This window comes from Ciona intestinalis, chromosome 1 (assembly GCF_000224145.3).
Source record: "Ciona intestinalis chromosome 1, KH, whole genome shotgun sequence".
Lineage (NCBI taxonomy): Eukaryota > Metazoa > Chordata > Ascidiacea > Phlebobranchia > Cionidae > Ciona > Ciona intestinalis.
The window spans coordinates 4,217,576-4,239,899 of record NC_020166.2 but is presented as its reverse complement, the minus strand read 5'-3'; the positions used below and the strand labels follow the sequence as shown (position 1 = coordinate 4,239,899).

Sequence of the window (22,324 nt, the reverse complement as noted above, 5' to 3'; positions counted from 1 at the left end):
TTCTTCATATGGTGATCTTGTTTTAAAATCAGGTTGTTGGTCACATCGTGTTTGCTCATCAATCTGTTGGCAACTACAGCAAGCTGTTTGCTCAAAAACTGAGAAGAAACAATTATGTCACGCCCAAAAACTATCTTGATTTCATCAACAGGTAAATAATACAATTGTTTGTATTTCACAGTTTTGGTTGAAGTAATATTAATATTGTACAATGTAGTGAAACTATATTGGTTAACTTTTTTTGAAGTGTGTATTTGTACAAGATTGCTTATATTTGATGACATATTAACTACTTGGTTAAAGTTACAATGGATTGCTGGATAAGAAAGATCAAGAAATATTGAAGATGTGTGAAAGATTGGATGGTGGCCTGCAGAAATTATCTGAAGCAACAGAACAACTAAACGAACTCAACAAAAAACTTGCTGTGCAGAAAGTAAGGGGAACAATAATATATTGTTTCAAATCAAATACATTAAAACGAATAATTATTATTCTTTTTGATATTTTTACCTTGTTTAGCCATTCATCTGTTATTGAAAATACAATAAAATGGTCTTACACATTAAATGTAAACCAAGGCACCAGTAAACCACATTTTACCAGGCAATTAACAAATATTAACCATCANGGTGGCAGTGACTGAGAAAACAGAAGCTTGTGAAGTTCTTCTCAGTGACATCACAATCAAAACACAAACAGCAACTGAAAAGAAGGAACTTGCGTCGGCAAAAGCTACAGAGATTGAAGAGCAGAACAAGGTTGTATAAAGTTGATTTATCGTTTAAGTGAATTCATGTTAGGGAAACTCGAATGACCCAATTTAGTTAATAAAACATTATTTTGCTTTAAAAAATTTTAGATTGGTTTGATTTGTCAATTTTAATGACTAATGATATATTTAAATTCTTATGCATATATAAACTTTAAAATACTGCTTTGGTAATAAATCTGCTTTCAAAACAGAAATAAACTTATAGTGACTGTCCATTCATTTTCACAATATTTATTTTGATCTATTAGGTGATAGCAGTTGAGAAGAAAGATGCAGAGGAATCACTCGCTGAAGCTATGCCTGCCCTTGAAGCTGCTCGTCTTGCCTTGCAAGATCTTGATAAATCTGATGTCACTGAAATTAGGTAAAAAATATATGATATAAATTTAGAAGATTAGAAGAATTTTTCTTTAAAGCATTATTGTGTTCCCTGGTTGTGTAGTCAAATGAATATTGTTTCCTTTATGTTACATTCATGCTGTTTTAATTATTTAGTGAAACAAAAAGAAGATAATCAACAGTAGGTGGTTTATGGTTAGTATATTTCAATATTGACAACTTCACAGGTCATTTGCGAAACCACCGAAAGCTGTACAGACTATTTGTGAATGTATCCTCGTGATGAAAGGTTATCGAGAAATTTCATGGAAAACGGCGAAAGCGATGATGTCAGAAGGAAACTTCTTGAAAAGTTTGATGGAGATGGATGTTGATGCCATCGGGTCTAACCAGGTTTAACATCTCATCCTCCATTAACAAAATTTTCATCAGTTTTCGCTTTTTATAACCTAAAGAGATCCGAACCAACTTTGTAACAGATTGCTTCCATAAACTGCTGCACTTTTTAATCATAGTCGAATTTTTTTTTTTTTTTTCTTATTTGGTATGCATTTCCATCAGACACGAACAGTGAAAGGCTTTCTTAAAAATCTCGGAGTGAGTCTTCCCGAGATGAAGAGCATCTCCACTGCCGGTCACGGGATGATGAAGTTTGTGGAAGCGGTGATGGGTTATTGTGAAGTAGCTCGCGAAATTAAACCAAAACGTGAAAAGGTGAATTGTCTAAACAAATATTCAATTTTAAGAGTTTAATATTTTCTTGTACAGTCAACCCCGCTTAATCGAACCACATCGGGACCATGCCAAACTGGTCCGATTAAGCGGGTGGGACCATGCCAAACTGGTCCGGGTGGGACCATGCCAAACTGGTCCCCGCTTAATCGAACCACATCGGGACCATGCCAAACTGGTCCGATTAAGCACATCGGGACCATGCCAAACTGGTCCAATTAAGCGGGTGGTCCGATTATGCGGGGTGAACAAAGTTCGGTATAATCCGGCCCCTGCATCGCCCTTTCTCTCTAAATAGTGCACGTGTCTGCTCCCGATCATTGATAAAGAAACACTCGCTTTTTCTCTCTAAATAGTGCACGCGTCTGCTCACGATCGTTGATAAAGAAATACTCACCTTTTCTCTCTAAATAGTGCACGCGTCTGCTTCCGATCGTCGATAAAGAATATTTTTTGGTGGGAAAATGGTCCGTTTAAGCGGGGTATTGGTCCGTTTAACTGGGGAAGATTGTACGTAAAAATGTATTTAGATTCGGGACCAGCTAAAAGCGGTCCGATTAAGCGGGTGGTCCGATTAAACATGGGCCGATTAAGCGGGGTAGACTGTACTTTGGTTGATAAGTAGCCAGGGTTAAATAAAGTTTATTAAAATGGTAAATTGTATTTTTCAAACAGGTGGCAAGATTAGAAAGGAATTATCATCAATCGAAACGTGAGCTTGACAAGATCAACAAAGAACTTGCTGCTTTATCAGAAGAACTCAATGCTTTGGGCTTAAAATATGAACAGGTGTGTTGTGTGTGTTTTGACTAGAAACTTTTTATGATGCAATCCAATATTTTGGTTAACAATGCATTTATGAAAAAAATAAAATTAGTTTTATAATTTTATGCTAGCAGTTTTAATTTTTCTTTAATGGTCATGATTGTGCCCATTTATTTTTTGTTAAAGCAGTTGTTTCAGTTGATGTTGTACTTTGTGATAATCATTTCAGAATATCTTAATTCTTACATCTCAAGACTCAAATTACTTCACTAAAATCAAATTATAATAAACCGTAAATTATATTATAGTTCTTAAGTTTTAAAATTAAATGTTTTACTTTAGTTGCCGTATCATTGGCATATAATTACATTTGACGTTTAGAATGAAAGGAGTTATTTAAAATGTTTATTAAACATTAAAACTATTTATCACAATGGGTTTTTAATTAAACTTTATTTTATAAATTTCTTTCAAATTAAACATTATTCTTGGTTACTTTTATTGTACTATCGTGAGTGTAATGTTATTAGGTTGATAAAAAGATTTTTTTAACAAATGTTTGTTTAATCAGGCAATAGCAGAACAAAGACAACTTCAGGAGGAAGCTGAGATTATGGAGCGAAGATTGAGAGCGGCTGATAAACTTATCAGTGGGTTGGGTTCAGAGAATGTAAGATGGAATATTGAGCTGGAAGAATTAAAAAAACGACGCATTAGGTAAGATTATTGCTTTTTAACATTCCAAATAATGACATGCATATAATTATTTTTTTATGGTAGTCTTGTGTATTTCAATAATTAACTAAGAAGCTAAGTGCTTACTCATTTCTCGCAATCACTAAACTGCCATTTTTACAGGCTTTTAGGAGATTGTTTGATCTCATCAGCTTTCCTTAGCTATGAAGGGGCATTTAGTTGGGAGTTTAGAAACAGCATGGTGTATGAAGATTGGGTTAAAGATGTAACGCAACGGAAAATTCCGTTGTCTGATCCATTTAAACTTGAAAGTTTGCTCACAGATGAAGTGGAAATCAGTAAATGGGGATCTGAAGGTAGGGATCTTAGTTTATTCTGCTTGCATGTATAGCATGTTTGTTTGTATGTTATTCAACTAATACCAATATAGCTTTATAATTTTATAGATGTATAAGGTAATTAAAAATAACAGCTAATGTCACTTTAACTGTTATTATGCTGTTGTTATTAGATGTTTATGATTGTTTTGTTTTACCTTGGTTATGTAAATAATTTTAGTATTATTAATGTTTTGTTTCTTGTCTTCAGGTCTTCCTCCAGATGAACTTTCAATACAGAACGGCATCCTCACCACGAGAGCATCCCGTTTCCCCCTCTGTATTGATCCCCAGGAGCAAGCTCTTAGTTGGATCCGGAAGAAAGAAGAGAAGAATAATCTCAAGGTTTCAAATCTTAACTGACAAAATTTTGTTTATAAATTGTTCTTATTTTCAAATGCGAAAATTTGTGCAAAATGTAGGTGTGATAATTAAACAGCTATAAACATTCTATTGACCAATAACAATATAAAAAATGATTTTTTGCAATTTTTAATATTTGTGTTATAGGAATCATCATTCAACAGTCCAGATTTCTTGAAACAACTTGAACTTGCGATTAAATATGGATTTCCTTTCCTGTTTAAAGATGTTGATGAATATATTGATCCTGTTATTGACAATGTGCTTGAAAAGGATGTGAAGGGAGGACAAGGAAGAGAATTTGTCGTGCTTGGTTGGTTATATAATCTATTTAGTGTTTACAAACTACTTTGTTAAATTACTGTTAAAACAATTTTTGTACAGTCAAAATTGTGTCTTTTGGTTCTTATATTTTGCATATTTTGCCTACTCTGGTAATTTAGTTAACTGCTTTAACAATTGTGTTTTTTTCTTTTTGTAATAAAGCTTGTTAAAGTTAAATATGTGTGTGCACTTAAGCCATACACTTAACAACCGTTGCTCCAACTCTGTGGTCACCCACAGGTTGTTCCAGTCAACTCACAATACTTCCTTCCAAGTTACATGGTGACATGAGATAATATACCTACTTTCATTTTTTATATTTATTCAAGGTGACAAGGAGGTAGATTACGATTCAAACTTTAAACTCTACCTCACAAGTAAACTATCCAACCCAAGATATTCACCTGCTGTGTTTGGGAAAGCTATGATTATCAACTACACAGTCACGTTGAAAGGACTGGAAGGTGAACTTTGTTTTTCTTAATTATATTAACTTCATTTAACACTGCCTATCTGAAAGAATTAATTCCAACTAGAAGCATTGCTATGTAGTCATGTGTCTTACAATTGGAAATAACATAGTCTTAAAAACTGTAACATCATCAATTCTACTTTTTTAACAGTTTTGTTTTATTTATAATTGTGTTCTTGTAAAAAATCAATATAAAAGTTTTTTTGTGTAAAAGTAAAATTTCCTGCATATAATTTCAGTTATTATGGACAATATTCACTGTTTAACAAAGATAGTAGTAATTGATTAGTTTGTTTAATTTTCCACTTTGCAGATCAACTTCTCTCTGTTATTGTGAAGTTCGAAAGAAAAGAGTTAGAAGAACAACGTGAACGGTTGATTCAGGAAACCTCAGAAAATAAAAAGTTGTTGAAAGATTTGGAAGATTCCCTACTTAGAGAACTCGCAACATCCAAAGGTTGTTTCTACCTCGTGTTTTTTGCACAAGTTTAATTATGTATTTTCTGCTGCTAAACAAAAAGTTGCTGTTTTTAGTTTAGTGTATCTGTTTTAATTTCTATTTATTTTTTTCCAAAACAACTCTACGTTTATGTAACAAATTCATTTTGATTAAGAGTGAAATATTGATTGTTGTACATCTTAACTTACACCGTATCTTACAGGAAACATGTTAGACAACACTGAGTTAATTGAAACACTTGATGAAACAAAATCTAAAGCAACTGAAGTATCTGAAAAGCTTGCCATGGCTGCAAAAACATCAGCTGATATCGATAAACTTAGAGATGGGTGAGAATATTTTACTCTGTTTGAGTTATGGTTTGGTTGCTTGGTTTGTGGAATGAACTCTGATGCTTGAATTGTACAACTATACGATCAACTTCCATATAAAAGTTGAAATATATTCAGATATCGTCCTGCTGCACGACGAGGAGCAATACTCTTCTTTGTTTTATCTGAGATGGCGGTGATCAACAACATGTATCAATTCTCTCTCGCATCTTTTCTCGGTGTCTTTGACTTTTCACTCCGAAAAAGTTTGCCAGATTCGATTCTACATAAGAGGTTGAAGAACATCATTGATACTCTCACGCACAATATTTACAACTATGCATGCACAGGTCGGTATACGTTGTCAACAATGATTCTACAAATTGTTAACCTTATTTCTTCGTTGTGTAACAACATTGCATTTTGACCAGGTTTGTTTGAGAAGCACAAGCTTCTATTCTCCTTCCAGATGACAATCAAGTTGGAACAGGATCAGGGAAACATTGCTCAGGAGGAACTTGATTTCTTCTATAAAGGAAACATTGCTTTGGAAAAAAGCAGGTGATGTTTTATTATTTTTCTAAAAGCAGTATTTTTTCAAATAGGATTATAATATTTTAATTTATGAACGACTGTACTTTAAAGTTGCCTAGTTCAAACTCTTTCAAAAACAACTTTTTAAATTTTAACATGTTAAAATTTGGAAAGTATGACTGTGGGAAAGAGCAATATATTCAATAGAAAACAATTTTTGTTGAACATGGCAGTCGTAAGAAACCACATGACTGGATACCGGAGCAAGGATGGCAGGACATCATCGAACTCGCTCGCATCCTTCCGGATGTCTTTCAAACTCTCCCAGATGATGTACAGAAACAGGAGAGCTCGTGGAAGAATTGGTATGATCATGATACACCTGAGGTCATGCCCATTCCTGGCAAATACAAGGAAGGAGTGAATGATTTCCATAAACTTTGTCTGCTCAGGTGAATATAATTAATCGATGTCAATAATATGTTGTAGTTTAATTACAATTTCGCATAAAAAAGGAACTTCAATTTTAGGAAGATCTAAACTTATCTGTATTATATTTAAATAAAGATTAATTGTTTCTTAATAGTTTACTCTTGATATCTTTATCCAGATGTTTCCGTATTGATCGTGTGGTGCGCGCCATCACTAACTACGTCATCGTTAAAGTTGGAGAACTTTACGTTCAACCCCCGATTATTAGTTTTGAGTCGATTTATGAGCAGAGTTCTCCTGTTTCCCCCATCGTCTTCATCCTCAGTCCAGGTTCGGATCCCGCATCCGATCTCATGAAACTTGCTGAGAGGTTGGTGTCAACATTTTGCATTAGACATTTCTTTTAACTTAAAAATAAAGTAAAATAATTAATCCAATGTGAAAAACATTGTGTAAGAATCTTATCATAATACTCAAAATAATGTAAGCTTATGCGTTTCTTCAATAATGTTACCAAAAGTGACATAAATAAAATAGTATTGAAAAATGCATTTTGATACAGGTTAAAACAATAAATAAAAACATAGATGTAAAATTAATGGTTAAAGCAGTGCGGCAGATTCATTATCGTATTTATATATAAAAGGAATTTAGGTTTTTGCAATTTTTTTATCTTTAAAATTTTTAATTTTTCTCCAGGAGTGGATTTGGTGGAAATCGTTTAAAGTTTTTAGCCATGGGTCAAGGCCAGGAGAAGGTGGCTCTTCAACTTCTGGAAACCGCCATTGCTCGCGGCCAGTGGCTGATGCTGCAGAATTGCCATTTACTTGTGAAGTGGCTCAAAGAATTGGAGAAATCTCTTGAAAGGATTCAAAAACCTCATCCCGATTTCAGGTTTATTTAGCTGTAACAGATGGACTAGTAAACATTTTTTGAGTAATTATTAGAGTAATTATATAATATCTGCAATATCAGGATAGTTCAAAGTTTTAAATGAGAAGGTTTTTAGTTTGACATCAATAGCTAAGCATTATCGTCTGGAGGATGTTGGTTAGCAGTTAGTGTTTAGATTGTGAATTTTCATAAAAGACATGGAACCTAGATTTGACAATTTATACTTTGCATGATTAAACGTGATCTGTATTTGTTTCCACAGACTCTGGTTGACAACTGAATCCATTCCTGAATTTCCGATTGGAATCTTGCAACGTTCACTAAAGGTGGTGACAGAACCTCCTAATGGATTGAAACTCAACCTCCGTAATACTTACCATAAAATAACAGCTACAATGTTGGGTGAATGCCCACATCCTGCATACAGGTAATACGGTGGTTATTTAAGTTTATGTGTATACTTAAACGTGACGTGTACCATATTTTTCTAGAAACAGTTATTTTTATGCAATGCTTTTTTTTCTATAAAAATATTTTTAAAAAATACTGTTTATTAATAAATACCGTGATTTATTTTACCGTATGGTTTCAAACTTATTTTAGATCGCTTGTGTTTGTGTTGAGTTTCTTCCATGCTGTGGTCCAGGAAAGAAGGAAATACGGAAAAATTGGTTGGAATATTTCTTACGATTTTAACGAATCTGATCACACAGTATGTTCATTATTTTATCAGTTTATATTTTTTACAACAAACAATTCATTCTAATCACTGGCATAACTTATAAAAAACAATTTATTTTTAGTTAAACAACAATAATACCTTCGTTGCTACTTTTCAACAACAAATTTTGTTTTATCTACAATTGTGCTCTTACTTGCCAAGTTTTTACAGCTTCCCATTCTTTTCAACCTTTTAATTTAAAACTTTTTTTCCTTAGGTATGCATGGACATATTGAAGACTTATTTGATCAAAGCTTTCGAATTGGGTGATGACAAGATACCGTGGGGATCACTGAAGTATCTTATTGGAGAGGTAACTTTTGTTTTATGTTTTACAATTGATTCAAATCATATACGTAATTAACGAATGACGTTACACAGGTGATGTATGGAGGTCGTGCTATTGATAATTTCGATAGAAGAGTTCTCACAACTTACATGGAAGAATATTTCGGTGACTTCATATTCGATACTTTCCAACCTTTCCATTTCTTCCACAATGAAGAGGTTGATTACAAGTAAGAGTGTGTTGCCATGATTCTAATATTAAAAAAACAAACATTAAAGTGGACTGATAAACAAAATGCATCTTATTAGACTAATAATTTTAGTAGTAGGTCATCCAAACACACACCGTTGTATTTTATGCAAGTAGTAAATACAAAACAACCCTAATAATGTCAGCAATATTCATAAAATATAACTTAGTAATAATAAAATACGTTCTTTGGTGTGTTGTTTACTATTTTCATATTATACTAATATGAATAAATGTAATGAGAATGAATGAAATTAAGTTACTTTATCCTCGCGTGGCCGGAAAACGTTTATTTTTTTGGATTTTTTTTTATATTTTAATATATGGCTGTTAATTTGAGTAACCCATTAGTGACCACTGGGTTGGAGAAATTGCTGTTAAGTGTCTTGCTCAAAGACACATACGCTTACAATGGTAGCAGCGTCAAGCCTTGAACCTATTATTTCTGGGTTACAGGCAATCGTCCTAACCACTTTGCCACTTTGTCGGACAATATAATAACAGTAAATATTTTCTTCACATTTGTGAGATTGTTTCATTGCACACAGAATACCAGAAGATGAAGGCAACAAAGACAGCTATGTTGAACTAATTGAAAGTCTTCCACTAACAAACACACCTGAGGTGTTTGGACTTCATCCAAATGCAGAAATTGGATATTACACTCAGGTAATATAAATGTAGCAATTTTATTTTAAATGTTGGTCTGGTAAATCCCAGGCTTTTAACTTCATGTGTCTTTGTTGCTGCATGCTTATAGAATAGTTTTTTTGACAGGCGGCTCGTAATATGTGGGAAAATCTGGTTGATCTTCAGCCACAGACAGGAGATACTGGTGGTGGAATAAGCAGGGACGATTACATTAATAATGTTGCAAAAGATATACAGGTAATAGGTATATTATTTTTATGTAAATGTTATTCAAATTTGTTAACTTGAATTGTTTATGCAGCGACTGTCAACTTGTATAAAGGTGTTTGGTTGGGCAATACATAATTGCCTTAATCCGATGTTGCCTTAAGGTATTTGCCTATTTAGGAATTGGAAAGCGAGTATAAAGCTACCAGAACAGATGCACTAATTGAAACTTGTGTTATAACTCTCAGTTTCCCGTCACATAATATTTCATCTACACGATGCAACTCAAACGATTGACTTTAATTTTTAGAACAAGATTCCTGCTCCGTTTGAGTTGGATAAGATCCATCGTAACTTGGGTGTAAATATATCTCCAACATCAGTTGTGCTTCTGCAAGAATTGGAAAGATGGAACAAACTTATTGAACGAATGGCTAAGTCTCTTGTAGAACTGCAGAGGGTGAGCTCAAGTTTTGTTGCTGGTGTTTATTTATTTATTTCTTTGTATTATTGAAGTGAAAACTGCAAAAGCATTTTAAACAGTGGTTTGTTACATTAAGTAATACCTAAGTGAACCAATATTGGTATAATTACAAACTAATTGGTATGCAGGGTAATAATAATTCAAACCATTTCATGGTTGTAACAAGACCCAAAATCTTGTATTTTAGGCATTGGCTGGAGAAGTAGGAATGAGCAATGAGCTTGATGATTTAGCCAAAGCTTTGTTCAATGGTCAGATCCCAAGTATATGGCGGAAACTCGCACCAGATACACTCAAGTCATTGGGTAATTGGATGGAACATTTCAAGAAGAGATTTGAACAATATACTGTTTGGGTAAATGAAGCAGAACCTGCAGTTATGTGGCTTTCAGGTAGCATGGAACATGAATTTTTTTTTAGTTTTTTTTCAGACTGTTACCCTTTTTGCTTTCACTAAAGTTTTATTGAATTGAATACAGCTGTATTGTTGGTTTACATTGCTTGAATTTTTAAAGCATTTTTTTCTTTTTCATATGCAAAATTTACACCATCAAAATAAATTACAGCACTTATGCAATTTTTATTACATTGCACCAAACAGGTCTTCATATCCCTGAGTCGTACCTTACTGCTTTGGTACAAGCCACATGTAGGAAGAATGGCTGGCCATTGGATAGATCAACACTTTACACACAAGTCACTCAGTGGCAATCTGCAGAGGAAGTTACTGAAACAGCTCATCAGGGTAAGTTAAAGCGATGAATAACGAAACCTACATGTTGTTCTTATTATAAAAAACGAGTAACCCTTGTAGTTAACTTCCATTAGTAGGAAGGGTGCAAACGAGTCTCATAAAGAATAAATCTTTTCTAAAGAATAATCATACTTAGGAAAGAATGTTAAAATAGTACAACAACACATTGGCAGTCACGCAGCTGTTTGGCAGATATAGGCAAGAAAAGGTGAACACAGGTCGTACAAAAAAATGCAATTTTTTTGAAACAGAATTCAGCCTTGTACATTGGTTGTTGTTATTGTGACTATGTTGGCCATCCTATGAGATATATACTGGCTATTTTGTAGCGTCATAAACAATTTTTTTTATCAAACATGCTGAAGTGAACGTAACCTATGTTTTAGAAACCCCTGGGTTACATCACTCATCACTTATTTAGATGATAAACGGTTCAAGAACCGTTGTTGTTACTGTTGTGGGACTTATGTCCAAGGGCAAAACACTTACCAGTAATTGTTTCAACCAAATACTTAATAAAAAAGTGTCTAATTTGTTGATAAACCAGCCTTGTTTTACCTCATCAGGTTACTCCAAAATGCGAATTACATTCATTTAACCACTTCCAATTTTTCCATTTTAAAATTTAATTGGTTCCATACTTTTACCAAATACAAATAAAACATTCTTTTAACTGAATATGTGTTAATTATTAGGTTGCTTTGTGAGTGGTTTGTACTTGGAAGGTGCAGCATGGGATATTGAAAATTGTGGTTTGATCAAACCAAAACCAAAACAGCTTGTTCAAGAACTACCAGTGTTGAAAGGCAAGAAATCTTAACATATCTTTTACATTAAACAACACATTATCTATAAAGTTATAGTTATATAAGTGATAACTGGTAAATGGGCATGAGGTGTATAAAATATGATACTTATGATATAAATTATAGTTCTCCACCACATGAGAATTATTATTTCTCATTCATTTTTTTATTAATAGTTAGCATAAAACTGTTAATATGATATTTTTTGAAACATAACTGTACATGTAATTTTATTTTATTAAAAAATCTTTTAATCTTTATAACATTTAATTTGTAAACACAGTTATTCCAATCGAAGCACATCGCCTCAAACTTCAAAACACGCTTTCAACTCCCGTGTACACGACATCAATGCGAAGAAATGCGATGGGTGTTGGGTTGGTGTTTATTGCTGACCTTCATACAACTGAGCATATTTCACATTGGGTTTTACAAGGAGTGTGTCTTACTCTTAATTCAGATTAAAGATCTTGAAAACATTGTTTTTAAAGTTTCATTTTGTTTTCTATTCGTTTTTAAGATTTAAATCTCATACTGAACGTATGATGTGTACAAGTTTGCAAGTGTAATCTAAAAATGCTCTTATGTATATTTTTACACTGTGTTTTTTGAGTTTATAGGATTTAATTTTGTTGAAAATAAAACTATTGTATTTGTAACTTTTGGTTTTGGTTCTTTGTCAGGCCAGTGTATCTGTACTACGTTTTCATTTTTTTTGGAGTGTGACAGATTCGATCTATTATAGTTTTTAGGTTAAAAACAGCAAAACTAGCATGTCCTCTATTTCACTATAAGTGCAACAGAAACCCGGTGTCGCTTTATAGTTGTGTGTGACCAACTTGCTTCAATCCAGTGTTTCTATCATCCGTTGTCGATTTGCTTACACCTGGTGAAGGAATGGCTTAAAAACTTACGGATGTTTTAATATTCTCTTTAAAGCGTTGTCAGTGGATAAGGTTATGGTAGTAATAATTCGTGGTATCACCATCATATTTTCAAACAGCGTCATGTTTTTTGAGTTTTCAAATATCGGACAATGTGCGCTTTAATAGTCTCGTATTACCCCAGCCTTCTAAGTTTATATCCGTCACTGAGAGTTTATCTAACTCGCAGATATGTCATGTTAATCACGGTTATTTTATGTTCGTCACAAACGCAAGTCTATTGCAAACCCTATGATTCGAATCGGCAGCATTCGTTTTTTGCGAACATATCCGTTACGGGTTCCGAGAAATAACTACAAGAAGCATGTTGCTGCTGAGGTTGCGTAAAAGAGCTGCATTAGGTGCTTCGCAACAAAATGTAACCAAATGAGGCGAACAAGTTGAATAAAACGGTGTCCCATCTTCCCCCACCCCACTATGTTTCGTGTTTACACCGATTTGCTGTGAACATTAAATTGCCGTATACTTAGTATTGCGCAAATACTAGTACGGCCCACGCAAAAAAGCAACAAGCCAATTTCCCGGTATAAAGTAGACAAAACAAACTGCATTAGGTGCTTCGCAACAAAATGTAACCAAATGAGGCGAACAAGTTGAATAAAACGGTGTCCCATCTTTCCCCACCCCACTATGTTTCGTGTTTACACCGATTTGCTGTGAACATTAAATTGCCGTATACTTAGTATTGCGCAAATACTAGTACGGCCCACGCAAAAAAGCAACAAGCCAATTTCCCGGTATAAAGTAGACAAAACAAACTCAGGTAATGTGACAGATTTCTGACATGGGCAAACTCTATCTATTGATAGAGATGACTGCTTTGTGCGCACTCAATTCTGACAGGATATGACACGTCATTATCCGTATACACTTTGTTATGTTCTGTTCAAACATGATGCAAACGTATTTTGCAGCCTTGCAGCATTTTAGTATGTTACACTGAATTATCATTTTTCTTTGATATTTGGTTTCAGTAGATAGGCTATACCAACGTCGGCTATACGTACCATCCAGATAGTAAGGAATAGTTCGGTTAAAGTAACTCAGTTATCTTGTAGATAAAAAATATAAATTCCAGTGACCCACATTTGTTTACAAACTTCTGTAGATCAGCATGCCCCGCGTCACGTTTACACTGCGTTGTGGACGTGCCGTTAGTGAATGACGTCACAAGAATGGAAATCCCTGTATACAGTAAGGAGAAAGTAAGGGCAGTTGTCTGACGTGACCGTAGTGACATTGCAAGCCACGCTGATGTAACTGTGTGGTAAGATGGATCACGTTTGCATACAATATCTCATAAATACAAGTTTTTAACAATAAACAACGCATTTTTAGAGTCGTGTGGGTACGGGTATATGATTCTGTATTTACTTCAAAATAGCACAATAAAAGCGATAAAACCATGGACCATCTTACCCCAACTTACTTTACATTTATAAAAAACTTAAAATAGGGCTGTCAATGCAGGTTTTAATTTCTGACTGAATATCTGGAATTTTAAAACTGAACACAGCTTTACGAAAAAAATATAATCAAAGCATGCAGACATTTCCAAGTCCTGACGTTGGTCAAGCTTTTCTTGTGTCATACTACACTGCTATCCAAAACATGGCGTGGAACGAGCTAGTTCGGTCAGCTTATGCTGAATCGTCATGTGTTGAGTATATGGGCAACCGGTTCAAAGGACGTAACGAGATTGGAAACTTTTTTACTCAAAATCCACATTTTAAGCACGATGTCTTAAGTAGAACGTCTCGGACTTGCACCACACTGGATTCCCAATTTGTACGAAACAACGCGAATATATCTTCAATCGTTCTTATGGTAACTGGTACCGTAACAAGGACCAAAGAAACTATGTTTTCTACAATTTCAGATACTAACAGTTTCCTACACTCATTTCTTTTGATTGGCGGAGCATCTTCCACGTATTATATTTCAAATGAAGTTTATCGAGAAATACCAACGTAGATATCAGACCATACAACAGGCATATCAACTGGATTTAACTTATTAACCTTAAAATATTGTATGCACGGTTTTAACCGCACATGCGAGGCTAGGTGTTGCAAATATATTATCTATGTAAATATAAATTGCTGAACAGTATTAAAACCATGTATTTGTTTTATTTCTCCCACAATCGTTTTTCTATGGCACAGTGTTTTAACAAATACAGACTCACCAGCCATCTGGCTGGGGCATGACTTGTTAGTTGTGAGCACAAAAAAGACAGTAAGAAAAGTATTATGATGTTAGTATTTATCCTAGTTCTATTTCATATTTAAATCATGTCATACCAACACTGAAAAAGGTACAAGTATTGTATCTTACAAGTTACAATTGACATAATTTTATGCTAAACATAATAATGGCAGCAAATTGCACAATAAATGTTTAACGTAAGATTAATCTTTCGCATAAAAATTATCAAAAAACAAGACATGAATTAGAATATTTGATTGGTTTTAAATAGAGGGACAACAACAAGTTATCTTTTTGTCTGAACATCAGTTGAACTGTCAGATGGTTGCATGACACGGTTCACTAACGCAACTGTTGCACCAACAGTCATGATGGCAACCTGTACAAAAAAATAAAATTAAAAATAAATAAGATAATGACGTCACAAACTAATAATGACATCACTTGCACAACTAAAGTATTGAATTCAGTTATGTGATGACTACGTATTGCAGATATATACATGTTTGTGTTATAAGCTATTATTATATAATATATACACATAATATTTATCTGTCATTTAAGTGAGTCATAGCTTGTGTTTATAAATTAAAATGTTTTTAAATAATTTCCTCACTTAATATTTGAAACGTAAACAAAATATGTCACATACAAAAGTTCCTTGTGCAGCCAATCGCATATTGATGAGGTAGAGCGACAATCGAAGTTTTCTGTTCCGCAAACCATACAGACCAGCACCAACAATCCCAGTTAAAGCAGTGCTTGCTGTAATGAAGTAAAATGGGATGAATGGTAATAAAGATAAATGTTATATTGAAGGGGTAGAATTGCCTATAATACTTTTAACATGGGACTATACAAAGAAGACGGAAAATTTTTTCCGCTAGAGGCGGTAATTATTTAAATTAAAAAATATGGAAAAACGAACAAAACAGCACTACAAAGTGTTAATAAGTGTAAAACAAATTAATTAAATAATAAAAATAGCTTTCAAAATACATAAAACACTAGTAAGAACATATTTCCCACATTAGGTCGGTTATATACGCTCTTTCGTTATATTTATTGTCGTCGAGTCTGTTAGGGGTTAGGGGTTAGTGTTAGGGGTTAATATCTTATGTGTATAAACCGTGAAACTAACTGCTCCCCATAAAATAGAGAACTGAATTTGTCATCGCCTCCTAGCGGAAAAATTTTTCCGTCTTCTCTGTATAGCTCCATGTATACTTTTAAAGCATACTATTTTCTTATTTTAGTCAATAGTCATCACACCAATATTAAAGATTGGTGCTAATGAAGTAATCTCCTTCTATGTCATACGCTATTATTTCGGTTTCTCAGTTTTCCTAGATGTCATGGGCGAACGGCATACAGCATACTAATATTCAACGTTTATTTCTTGGCTAGGCCTACTGGTCTATGTAAATTATATCTTAGAAGGTTTTTTTTATATTTACAAACTTACCAATAAAAAAGGAAGGACGTTTTTGAAAGCTTGTCTTTACTCTGTCAAAAAAAGAGTTCTTTCCAACATTATCCATATTCAAATACAAAATTACTAAAACAACAAGATGGAGAAATACTTATTTTATACCCTATACATAATGTATTAATTAAAACTTAGTAGTTTATCATATAGAAGAGCTACTAAGCTACATGATAATACAGTAAATAGTAATAAAGCAAAAGTAATGCTAGAGTTGTACTTTAAATTTTACATTTATCGCCTTTACAACGACGAATTATCGCCTGTACCAGTACAGCGATCTACTTGACCCTTGCACCCAGCATTACTGACCGTGGACAGAGCACGTATACCGATATATATGGATTTAAGTTTCGCAATCAATAAGATTTCCCTTTTTCTGTTGTGTTTACACAGAGAGCAAGGTTCTGATGAATGAGCACGTATTATAAAAAAGCAAGATTTTAATTAGCTCTTTTACCGCCATGGTCGACCAAGCTCGTTTAAAATAGAATAGGAAGTAACCAACATAGTGGTTTTCATTAAGAAAACCCTACAAACTAAAATGCATACCTTAAATTTGCATTGTTTGTTAGTATAAAAAAACACAAGCTTCACAAAGCCATTATATAAATGAAGTAACTTGCCATATTTCCTCATAACTGGAAACGACAGTCGTTATATCACGGGTATCTTGTTTCATCAGATATTGGCAATCGACATTGTCAAATCTCTTGTTATATATATATTTCTGGTTTCATACACTTCGTGCTAGCTTACGATTAACCACGAATATAACTTTGTAGAGAATTGTTTTTTTTGTAGTTGGATTTTTTGTTTTTATTTGTGACTGACAATTTAGGAACCCATTAGTGACCACCAAGCTTGAGCAATTGCCGGTAAGAATCTTGCCCAAAAACACATACGCTCACAATGGTAGCACCCCAAGACAACTGGATTGGAGACATGGGTACCAACCAACTGTGATACGCCATCGATATATAGTAGAGAGGATGAAGATGGAACACTTAATCACTGCTACTTGATGCTACGAATGAGGACCATCATACCTTTATTTATTGACATCAATTCAAAAAAATGCAATAAAACACACGAGGAGTTATTTAGCGATTCGTCAAGTGAAATTAAACAAATTCGAAAACACACGGGATAAGACGGGACAGTTTAAAATCATTGTTAATTTTAACAAATAAATAAATTTATTGTTAAGAATACACGTAAATGACACGAAATAAATTTATTATGCAATATATTTATCATAGGCCTTCAATAATATAGGCCGTAGGCTTTGAAAATCAGGTTTAAACGTGTTTTCTTGTGCTTAAAAAAGATGACAAAATGCTTTCAATCTCTTTTATATTTAGGTAACGTTAATGTATATTTATATAGGAAACCTAAAAAATGTTAACATTGGTAAACTGCGAATACAAGTGTTCAAACTGGGGATTTGTTCTGTCTTGCATTTTTCTTTAAAGACACCTGTTGTAGATTTTGTAGCCACAAAAACTATAAATAAACATTTTTTTAAATGTGCAAACTTGCTACAGTTTACGATTAGTTTCATATGTTTGGTCGTTGCTTTAAACATTTTTGGTTGGTGCTTTGCTTACTTGTTTACCACTACAAGAAATGTATGTTTATTAAAACAGGGAAACTCCCATTAACTAACCACGCTGACTTTGTTAATTTGTCGACTGCATAAAGGCGAAGAGATTTGTTTTATAGTCTCTTTATTAAAAGGTTTGTTAGAATTTATTATTTTATTTTCAACTAAAGAACAAAAGTTTTTGGGGAGATACATACCAACTTTATTTTTTTATAACCTAAATAATCCTGCCCGTGAAAAAGTGCCATTTTTCCAGGTGACTACGCACTACGCCCTTGCTTAACCCCTCTTAAAACAAGGTGGGGTATGGTCCAATCAATTTCTCAAAACATGAGTTACTTCTGGACGAAACTAGCCGAAACTGAGCAGAGTTTGAAGGAGAGAAATCTTCAAAACATCACCTGTTTATTCACAAGAGTCTATATAAGGTATTTGTAATTTGCTTTGTAAACAATTTTTATATTAGTCATATACACACATAACATGGATATGCAGAGTAAAATGTGTAGCAGAGGAATTATTGGGCAAACTAACTAACCTAGTGTCCTAGTATGCATAACATACTCTTGAAAAATCCAAGGTACCCAAGACTGAAGACTCAGGAGCACCATGAATAATGTGCAAAAAATACCAACCCAGACGCATTGTAAAACAAACACGCTTTGATCAGCTTAGCTGCATATAAGCAGCTGTTCCTATCAGTAAAAACCCAGTAAATAATATTGGTGTATCATATATTCATATGGTATTATTTTATAATGTAATACACGGGTTATAGTATACTATACTACACACGATACGGGAAAATTGAAACACATCAACCAATCAGAAATAAAGAAATCAATGTGTACAATCCATAAAATTGTATTTGTGACAATCCTTTACTTGATCACAAATGTTGAAAAGCAAACATTTAAAATTATTTTAGGCAATTAAAGACATTTTTATTCACTACTATGACGGATATAATATCACCAATGTGTGAATTATGAACTGTATATACATTATTAGCATGTGAAAATCTTATTTCATAGATGTAATTACTGATTATTTTATGGGAAATGAATACAAACCAATCAATTCTAATATTTCGACGTTTTCAGGGATAAACATCAATATGAAAACACTTATGATGACACGGTATGTCGTTTTTTTATTGCATTTTTTTCGCTTTTGTTTTTTTCAATTGCTTTGGTTTTAACAGGAGTGGTCAACTTCTTATGACTCAGAGAAAGAACCATGTAAGGATAATAATGTGATGCTTGCATGCAAACCATGGACAGACTTTGAAGGTTAGTAGTTTGTTAAATAGTTGTTATTATAGGCGGATCTAGGAATATTCTGACAGGGGTGTGCCATGTACGCAGGTATTGAAACAATCGTATTGTAGATGGTTTTAAGTGGGAGATTTTTGGTTAAATTAATATTTATTATTTTTTATGAAAGAAAAAGTTGGAATTTAATATCAGGGCAGGGGGGTCTGCCATTTTTTTTATCGTAGTAGTGGTCCAGACAAACCAGTTGTCAGAATAATATTTTGGTTTGAAACAAAACATTTGTAACATCTATTTAATATTTAATCCAACCAAGGGGTGACAGAAGAAATTCATGCATTATATTAACTTATGCATTATGCTGTATACCAAAGTCAAGTTAGTAAATATATTCATTTCATTCTGTTTTTCTTCAGGTGAATATGCATCAGATGAACAACTAATGTTAGAGATGGGATTACCAGTAGCTTGGAAACAAACTAAACAACTACCTGAGGTTGGACATCAGTATTGTATATCTCTAAAAATGAATAACATTTTTTTTTTGTTCTACTTCAGACCAGTAAAAGCAAGTTTGACAAATCTTACGACGTTGAAATTCACGAGGATAATCTTGAGAGTGTGTATTCGTGTTTCTTTGTATCTTTTAACAATTTTATTTTTTTTATTTTTTTATAGATGAGTTATCGGATTTGGAAAAAGGTTGGCAAGCATATTGGAAAGAGATGGGGCCGGACATACTTTGGCAATCATGGGAGGGAAACAACATAAGCAACTTGTAAGTATAAAATATCCTTTGTAAGAATAATATGAAGCAACCAAGTATGACATGCCAATCTTTTAGATTTAGACCAGCAGTTTCTAAACCTTACAAAATTTTTGGACCTTTTTTGGATAATTTGCCATCTTTTAAATATAATTTTAGTTGAAACACGATCAAAATAAAAAAGCAGCACACTGCAACTCATGTAAGTCTTTTAAATCCTTTTAATTTAGCCACTACCATTATGATATGGCTTATTTCCTTCCAACCAAATGCAAATATGTTTTTAACTGTAAGTGTGTTTTAACAACTGTTGTTTTGTCGCTATATCCTGTCTTTTCAAAAATATTTCTAAATCTTCGCTACCGTAATCGAAGAGAAAAATAAAAGTTATTATTATTATTATTATTATGATACAGAAATGAGCAAATCGATCCATCTTCCACATGTTCATTGGAAAACTCGGTTGCAAAGTTAAACATTGGAGATGAAAATTCACAACATACAGATGCAAAACATCTGGATTGGCAATCTCATTATGATTATCAATACCAATATTATCGCGATTGGTACATGGAATGGTGCTTGACTTATCCACATTCTGAAGATGTTAAAGCAGATGCTGATCATCATATTGACTCTGTACGAGAATCAAACACAAATGGTCAGCTAATAAATGTTACTTGTTCTGGTGATTTTAACTCAAACATACAACTAAACACTGCAACCACTTTGGAAAACCATTGTGAGCCTTGCATGGATGGAGAAAACTCTGGCAAAGCGAATAATGCCAAAACTAATGATGATGACAAAGTAAAATCGAGCCCACCTTCAACACTTGATGTTCAGCAATCAACCCAGTTTACTTCAAGAACAACCGCAGGTGATGAAGATGAAGAACCAGATTTCCCAAACAATCCAATCTCCCTCAAGCGACCGCATGAGTTGGATGCAGATAAAACAAATGTTTTATTCAAGAAAAAAGGAATCACAGATTCATGTGATTCTTCAGAACAAGAAGAATGTCCAGATATTCAATCTTTAGAAGATATTAATATAGAAACTGCATATTCTGCCATGAACTTCAGTTTTAAATGCAAAGGTATGTATACGTTTTACAATGGTTCATGTGTCCTTTTTGTGTGTGTGTAGTTTAAAAAATGTTAGTAGTGTTGGTACCGCCGCCAAGCATCGAACCGGAGACACTTTGGTTTTCGATGCCGGCGCATAATCTACTGAGCGATAGCACCGGACAAGCTTAATGACATAAATCTCTTATCTTATAAAGGTTGCGTGTGAGTTTTTGCCGAATTTTAATTTCACAAAATTTAAACCTAAATCACCTTTCTAATAAAGATGGTTTACACACCTTTTTTCCCTTATTTTTGGCAGAACCAAAATTGTCTCCTGCGAAATTAAGATACATGCAAAGAAAAATGCAGAATAGAGTTAAGCGATTCATGAAACAATCTTCGGACTCTTCAAAGGTAAACTCATGATCGAATGGGCTGACGGTCCTACAATAAATGAATGTAACTTGATTTATTCTTGTGTGGCTGGAAAACAGTTTTGTGTGGCTGGAAAACAGTTGTTATAGCACAGATGTTCCGTTTCTTACACCTTGTGCCAGCTTACGAGTTACTCTGTAAGTAACTCTGTTTGTAATTGTTTGTTTAATTTTTTACTTAAAAGTGGTCGGCACAAACATAAAACATTGGTGTTATAACAACTGTTCTTTCCAACCACAAAAGATAAATAATTACCATTTATTTTCCCAACCGCTTTGCAAAGTTATTATATACATGTATATTTTAAACTAAACAATATTTTTAATTTCACAGAAAGTTCGTATTAAGTTTGATGATCATAACGTTTTAAACACCGGGAAAACAAGTGAACTCCTTGGAAATGTGAAAGAATTTTTAAACAATGCAACTCAACACATGGATACAGAAGATTGTGGTAAATAAAATCATACGTATTGTAATGTTGATAAAACATGATGGTCACAATACATTTAAAAAAGTAAAAAAAATTATTATTAAAAGTTCATAATTTGTTGTTTTGTCGTTATCCTCCTTTTAGAAAAACTGCTGCATACTGCACTAGAAGTGTATGTGTTAATTAAGATACTCACAATTTCATATATTTACTCTTGCAATTTGGATAAATGTGCTTTGTCTTTAATTTTTATAATTAAAAGAGAAAATGCAAACTTTTGACTAACCTCATATTGTAAACCTGTCAAAACTAGAACCGAAAGTTGAAGAAGCTTGTGTGGAGGTTGTAGCTGCTCCTGACAATGAAAATTTGGTTGACACTTCTAGTTTAATTGACAGCAGCATAAGTGACAGTTTAAACACGTGCAGTGCAGATGTTGAAGGTGAGACAATTTATTTAAAGGTATA

At 33.5% G+C, this 22,324-nt stretch overlaps 2 protein-coding genes and 1 non-coding gene across 6 annotated transcripts in view; 2 read left to right on the top strand and 1 right to left on the bottom strand.

The window, feature by feature from the left end:
* LOC100180461 (dynein heavy chain 10, axonemal) overlaps positions 1–12,294 on the top strand; it is a 43,907-nt gene extending 31,613 nt beyond the window's left edge. For 2 of the 3 annotated variants that reach the window (XM_026840583.1, XM_026840579.1), the window contains exons 69-95: positions 1,024–1,139; positions 1,342–1,507; positions 1,676–1,828; positions 2,522–2,635; positions 3,183–3,328; positions 3,470–3,663; positions 3,896–4,029; positions 4,195–4,360; positions 4,701–4,835; positions 5,157–5,300; positions 5,506–5,632; positions 5,753–5,964; positions 6,046–6,175; positions 6,382–6,600; positions 6,759–6,950; positions 7,280–7,474; positions 7,737–7,901; positions 8,078–8,186; positions 8,413–8,508; positions 8,577–8,713; positions 9,282–9,402; positions 9,511–9,621; positions 9,902–10,051; positions 10,263–10,467; positions 10,677–10,820; positions 11,525–11,635; positions 11,919–12,294. In XM_026840583.1, the coding sequence (XP_026696384.1) occupies positions 1,024–1,139; positions 1,342–1,507; positions 1,676–1,828; positions 2,522–2,635; positions 3,183–3,328; positions 3,470–3,663; positions 3,896–4,029; positions 4,195–4,360; positions 4,701–4,835; positions 5,157–5,300; positions 5,506–5,632; positions 5,753–5,964; positions 6,046–6,175; positions 6,382–6,600; positions 6,759–6,950; positions 7,280–7,474; positions 7,737–7,901; positions 8,078–8,186; positions 8,413–8,508; positions 8,577–8,713; positions 9,282–9,402; positions 9,511–9,621; positions 9,902–10,051; positions 10,263–10,467; positions 10,677–10,820; positions 11,525–11,635; positions 11,919–12,100 (4,074 nt within the window). In that variant the 3' untranslated portion in view covers positions 12,101–12,294. The remainder of the gene's footprint in view (positions 1–1,023; positions 1,140–1,341; positions 1,508–1,675; positions 1,829–2,521; positions 2,636–3,182; positions 3,329–3,469; positions 3,664–3,895; positions 4,030–4,194; positions 4,361–4,700; positions 4,836–5,156; positions 5,301–5,505; positions 5,633–5,752; positions 5,965–6,045; positions 6,176–6,381; positions 6,601–6,758; positions 6,951–7,279; positions 7,475–7,736; positions 7,902–8,077; positions 8,187–8,412; positions 8,509–8,576; positions 8,714–9,281; positions 9,403–9,510; positions 9,622–9,901; positions 10,052–10,262; positions 10,468–10,676; positions 10,821–11,524; positions 11,636–11,918) is intronic. The other variant, XM_026840580.1, reaches the window with a different exon arrangement.
* A 2,397-nt stretch (positions 12,295–14,691) lies between these two features.
* Positions 14,692–16,403, bottom strand: LOC100182041. Its single transcript, XR_182018.4, has 3 exons — positions 16,253–16,403; positions 15,440–15,552; positions 14,692–15,166 (listed from the first exon to the last, which is right to left on the bottom strand). It is a non-coding gene; the product is annotated as an uncharacterized LOC100182041 (transcript).
* A 1,468-nt stretch (positions 16,404–17,871) lies between these two features.
* LOC100179712 (trimethylguanosine synthase) overlaps positions 17,872–22,324 on the top strand; it is an 8,128-nt gene continuing 3,675 nt past the window's right edge. Inside the window, exons 1-11 of one of the 2 annotated variants that reach the window (XM_026837421.1) lie at positions 17,872–18,013; positions 18,136–18,307; positions 18,983–19,019; positions 19,084–19,171; positions 19,570–19,649; positions 19,712–19,772; positions 19,832–19,931; positions 20,336–21,018; positions 21,309–21,403; positions 21,758–21,878; positions 22,168–22,299. In XM_026837421.1, the coding sequence (XP_026693222.1) occupies positions 18,186–18,307; positions 18,983–19,019; positions 19,084–19,171; positions 19,570–19,649; positions 19,712–19,772; positions 19,832–19,931; positions 20,336–21,018; positions 21,309–21,403; positions 21,758–21,878; positions 22,168–22,299 (1,519 nt within the window). In that variant the 5' untranslated portion in view covers positions 17,872–18,013; positions 18,136–18,185. The remainder of the gene's footprint in view (positions 18,014–18,135; positions 18,308–18,982; positions 19,020–19,083; positions 19,172–19,569; positions 19,650–19,711; positions 19,773–19,831; positions 19,932–20,335; positions 21,019–21,308; positions 21,404–21,757; positions 21,879–22,167; positions 22,300–22,324) is intronic. The other variant, XM_009863930.3, reaches the window with a different exon arrangement.